At 38.2% G+C, this 6,000-nt stretch overlaps 1 protein-coding gene across 1 annotated transcript in view; it reads right to left on the reverse strand.

Moving 5' to 3' along the window:
* NCKAP5 (NCK associated protein 5) overlaps positions 1–6,000 on the reverse strand; it is an 836,097-nt gene that overhangs the window by 295,668 nt on the left and 534,429 nt on the right. The window contains exon 6 of the mRNA XM_023195916.1: positions 1,294–1,443. Within this exon, the coding sequence (XP_023051684.1) occupies positions 1,294–1,443 (150 nt within the window). The remainder of the gene's footprint in view (positions 1–1,293; positions 1,444–6,000) is intronic.

Below are 6,000 nucleotides of genomic sequence, written 5' to 3' on the forward strand. Positions count from 1 at the left end.
CCGAATCCCAAGAACTGGGCTTCAAAGTGCGTCATCTCACCATTCTGCTTTATTATCACCAAGGAAATTAGTGTAAAATGGATATGCTCATTATAGACAATGTGGTAGATTGAGGTAGCATTGCAGAAACCAAGCATAGAAAACAAGACCCCTCCAGGTCTTCTTTTTTTTTCTTTTTTTTTTTGGAGAGTGTAGTGGCACAAAATCTCTGCTCACTGCAAGCTCCGCCTCCCAGGTGCACGCCATTCTCTTGCCTCAGCCTCTGTACTAGCTGGGACTACAGGCACCCACCACCAAGCCTAGCTAATTTTTTGTATTTTTAGTAGAGATGGGGTTTCACCATGTTAGCCAGGATAGTCTCGATTTCCTGACCTCATGATCTGCCTGCCTCGGCCTCTCAAAGTGCTGGGATTACAGACGTGAGCCACCGTGCCCAGCCTCCAGATCTTATTCGTTTATGCTAGTAGAGTTTTCAGGATTCTGTAGACTCTATGGTAGAACTGTGTTTTTAGATGTTGGGTGAAGGCCCTTTATAAGCTTATCGAAAGGAGGTAAATGAACTAATAGAAAAAAAAAATCTTTGCTGAGTCTTTAAGCATGCAACATTTCAATCAAGAACTAGTAACTGGAATGGTCTTTCATGACTGCTGTAAAATTCATGAATTAACACTTGAAATAATGTCAAATGCCACTAAGTAACAGACTAGTGTTATCATATACTGATCTAGAGGTATCTGGAGAATGTCAGTGCTCCAAAAATCTCCTTAAGTCTCCTTAGCCAGTTTCAGTTCCACTGTTAGATGCTTTACACGTTTAATTCCTGCATATTTTTTTAAAGATATGACTATACTGCTTAAAATGTCTCTGTGTGTGTCCAATCATCTTTACATACTATTAAATATTTTGCTTAGTCATTCATTCATTCATTCATTCATTCATTCATTCATTCATTCATTCATTCATTTATTTTACCAGTTACTCACGAAAACAAAGTAAAATATCACATAGCCCCTTACCTCAAGGAGCTTGCAATTTTAGGAACTAATCCAGTTTGAGGGCTGAATTCAAGTTAAAATCAATTACTGCCCTATGTACTCCTTTTAAAACAACATAAAGTCAAGAGCCTTTCAGTGCTTTTTGTTCATCGTAGGCAAATCTCAGTAGGAAATGATAGATCGTATTAGTGTGGGGGAACTGAAAAGGGAAGATTTATACTCACTGAAAACCAGTGCCAATAAAAGAAGCAGAACACTTATTTTTCTTGAAGAGTGTAAAAATTGCTTCATTTCTTACCTCCAGAGCTTTCAATCTCTCTAATAGCAATTTGGTCTTTTCTTTCCCCTCATCTGTACTGCTGCTTTCACTCCTCGAATCCTCATCAACCACCATGTGAAGATCTTCCAAAGCTTCCTTATGTTTTCTCTCTTCCTCTGACAGCTTTTCCTGAAGCAAGAAAGAATTACTGTTTTCAATAATCTCCACTGAAAAATAAGCATGAGTGTGAGGCTGGAAAGGCTGGAATCCTTCTCCTGCATGTGCATTCTTCTGGGGCTGGGAATGTGCTAAACAAATTCTGAGAGGGGTTTATTTTTTAAAATGTAGATACTTGTACTGAACCCTGGAAGGACAAAGCCATTGGGTCACCATCTTTGAATGCAGATGTCCTTTGCACAGGTGGAGAAGTGACTGAAGCAAAGCCACAGGTGGGGTCATGTGGTTAATCCAATTTTATCTGCACAATGAAACTCAGCTATACTGCAAACTGCTGAAAAATAGATCAATTTTGATACTTTGATTTGGGAAAGGCATAGCTCCTCAAGATAGGATCATTAAAGTCACTGGACATGTAGCCATTTAATTAAAAGAATATAAAATATCACAAAATACTGAAATAAGAGTGATTTCAGAATTCAAAGCTCATACCTATTAGTTCTTTCAGCTCAATAATGACACAACTTTTAAGGATCCCTTAGTCCCTTTCTGTAACACTGTTCAGTGTTCGTACTATGGCCTTGAAGCAGACATAAAACGTTATTTTGTCTTGACTCAATGTTGGAAGCCCCTCTCTCAACCTTATCCCTGGAAGCTTTTTGAAAGTTCAGAAGTATTAAGTTAAGCCTCATGAATGGCTCTCATTTTCAAGGGAAAAAGAAGTATCAAGAGATAACCATATTTAAAAAAAAACACATCTATTTTATGCATGGAGACTCTTGCTCCCCACAACCAGGTGACATCCTTCCATTACACTATTTAATTCTAAACACAATGCTGCAGAAATCTTTGCTTTAATGTAGCTCATTATCAACCATCTGAACAAAACTGGATTATCAGTGGTAAGAGACTTCTCTATATTTTAGTACTAAGCTAAGATCTATTTGCAAATACAGAAGCACAAAAGATATCATTCTTACCCTTAAGGAGCTCATACAATCTACTTAGAAAAGAAGAACACAAGAAGAAGAAGAAGAAGAAAAAAAAAAAAAACCACAGCGTTTTCAAACTGTGTTCATCAAGGTGCTTTGAAGGTTCCAAAAATATTTAAGTGATGAAAACAAATCAGGAAGTATGTAAAAATATGTCTTAATGTATATGTATATATTTATACACACATATGTATCAGTATATTGTGTGTATATATAAATCACTTTAGACCACAAAGTCAGTGAATTCATCCATGTGAACCTGTTACGCACAGATTTCAGGATCTAATTTCTCCTGTCATCTCTGTATATGTAAATGCGTAACTGATTAGAAAGGTTATAGTTCTTTAGGAAATCAGACCCAAACATGCCTAACTGTATACCATGTGCAGGTGTGAGTTCAGCTCAGATAAATGCCAGGCAAGTTTAAGATGTACATCCACAGGCCAGGAAACAAGCCCAGGTCATGGTAGCATTTTTATAGCTTTGAATTTTTAGGGTTTGGCCACCTGTCAGACTTACATTTCCATGATAAGGAAGATGAAGTTTGTACACATTGTTCCTAAACAAAGAGGTATTTTTACTTCTGTTTTGTAGTTTGTGATGACTGTAAGTAAATACTAACCTAGGTTTATGAAGCAAGCTGTTTTAAAATTATCTTCATTTGACTTTTCTGTATATAGTTTTTCATTCAACTCAGCATATTCCACTTATATTTTACACATATACATATGTATATACACACACATACATATAGCCATGCATACAAATACAGATATACACAGTCACACATTCCTTACGAGATTTCATCATTGTGTAAACATCATAGAGTGTATTTACACAAACCCAGATGGGACAGCCTACTATATACCCAGGCTATATGGTACCTAGGTTAGAATCCTATATACCATGCTACTTTACTGAATACTGTAAGCAACTGTAACACAATGGCAAGTATTTGTGTATCTAAACATATCTAAACATAGAAAAGGTACAGTAAAAACATGGTATAATCTTAAGAGACCAGCATCACACATGTGGCCTGTCATTGACCCACATCTTTATGAGGTGCATGACTCTTTGTGTGTGTGTGTGTGTGTGTGTGTGTGTGTAGAAGTATCCTGTAATAATCACAGCTCAATAGCTAATTAAAACAAAGAAAAGCCACTGGGGTGGTAAATGAAAAGCCAAAAGACTTCGGAATGTGGCAGACAGATTTCAGGTCTATCATTTATTTAGCAGTTTGGTAAATGATCTTAGACAAACTTCTTCTTCTCTCTTTTTTCTTTCTTTCTTTTTTTTTTTTTTTAATGGAGACTTGCTCTATCACCCAGGCTGGAGTGCAATGGCATGATCTCAGCTCACTGCAACCTCCACATCCCAGGTTCAATCGAATATCCTGTCTCAGCCTCCCGAGTAGCTGGGATCACAGGCGCTTGCTACCATGGCCAAATAGTTTTTGTATTTTTAGTCAAGACAGGCTTTCACCAGGTTGGCCAGGCTGGTCTTGAACTCCTGACCTCAGGTGATCCACCCACCTTGGCCTCCTAAAGTGCTGGGATTACAGGCCTGAGCCACCGCACCTAGCCTTGGACAAACTTTTTAATTTCAGTAAGTCTTGATGTCTTTGTCTCCTAAACTCCCAAATGAGGCTAATGCCTATATATATACACTCACACAACATATAGTGAATTCTTGTTATTCACAGTAATTATGTTCTCTAAAATTTTCATGAACAGAACACTGACTTAGGAAATGTGAAATTACTGTTCCTAGGGGAAATATAGAGTTAGGTTCCTGTGAGCCTCTGGTCACATTTTCATTAACCAGCCATTATATAATCTTGTTTTATGTGTATTTCTATTTAAAGACACCTTATAGTTAACATATACTATTGATTCATTGACATTGACCTAACAGCCAACAGCACCGTAACTCATGCCTGAAGGAAGCTTATCTAACACATAGGTATTTTATCTGTAGGGCACATCACAGTCTATGTGTGGTTAGGAACACCAGACAGAGCTTCAACACTACACTCAGGGCCATTTCAAACAGTGAAATCACCAACAAAAAGCACAAAACACAAAAACGTACCACTAAATAGACCACAAACAGGACACTAGTTTACTGCATGAAAGCTACAACAACAAGGCACAGTGCTGCCTTGCTCCATCTCAGCCAGTAACGTGAACCTTGGGTGACTAGTTTTTCACCATTCCACGTTATATTCACAAATGACCACAAAAGTGACACAAGTATTGATTTTCGGGTCGTAAATAAATTTCTGTGAGTAGAAAATTTGCAAATGCAGAATTTGCAAATGCAGAATTTGCAAATAATGAGGAGCCACTGCCCTACCCTTCAAACACACACACACATACACTTTCTCTCTCTTTCTCTCTCTCTCTCTCTCTCAAGTGCCTAGATACAGTGCCAGGTACTATGATGTAGAAATAATTAAAGACAATATGGATTATATATGAGTATTTAGATTACATAAAATGTAAGGGTCACTTTCCATAATTTGAAGAAAGGGCAGTCAATGAAAGCTGTGAGAAGTGATTCCATGGAAACTGAATGTGACTCATACTCTAACACAGTGATACAACCTAAATAGTTAGAGAGGCATAGGGTGGGTGTTTGGTCAAAGAGAAAATTTTAAAAGGCTCCTAGTCAAGAGTAAGTTTTGTCCTTGCAGGTTTACAAGGAAATCAGTTTGATTATAATAGAGAAAAAATTTTTCAGAGAATAGTTGAGTAATAGGATTGGGGAGAAACAGAGGGAGAGAGGTTGCTTGGAAATGAGACAAAAATTCAGACACAATTCATTCATTTGTTCATCCAACAAATGTTTTGTTAAACACTGATGACTGGCCATTTGCTGATCTAGGTACTGGAGTGGGGAAAACAAGACAAAATTCCTATATTCCATGAAAGTATATTCTAATGTTGGGAAACATGACAAACTCCAAATCAAATCTGTAAGCAATATAATGTATTAATAGCTGGTGGTAAATGCTATGAAGAAAATAACACCATGTGATGGAGAGTGGTATAGTTAGGGGCAATGTTAGATGTCCTAACAACAGAGTGAGGCTGAGTGAGGAGGTGGCCATTACAGCAAAGGCCAAACAATGAGGAGGAAGTAGCTGGGCAGTGGTTTGGGGAACAGCATTCCCAGCAGAAGGAATAGCAAAGCAAATACTCATGGCCGGGCCAGGCCTGCCTTACTGGCCAGTTGAGGGAGGGTCTGTGGTGGAGCACAGCGACTACAAGAGGAAGGCTAGCAGGAAATGAGATCAGAAAGAGAGCTGGACCATAGAAGGTCTTGTGAGGCATAGGAAGAAGTTTGGATTTTATTCTAAGTGCACTAAAGAGGAACTGAAGTCTAGAGGTAGGGGAGTGGTAGGTTCTGATTTACATTTTAGAAACATCATCCTGACTGTTGCTGTGGAAGGCTGTGGAAGGAAGGAGCTAGGAGACTAGTTGGAAAGTATACAGAAGGAAATGAAAATCAGGAATATGTTGAAGGTCAGGACTCACCAAAAGCAGTTCTTATGGTGGTTCAGAATCTACCA

The sequence above is a fragment of the Piliocolobus tephrosceles genome, chromosome 11 (genome assembly GCF_002776525.5).
Source record: "Piliocolobus tephrosceles isolate RC106 chromosome 11, ASM277652v3, whole genome shotgun sequence".
NCBI lineage: Eukaryota > Metazoa > Chordata > Mammalia > Primates > Cercopithecidae > Piliocolobus > Piliocolobus tephrosceles.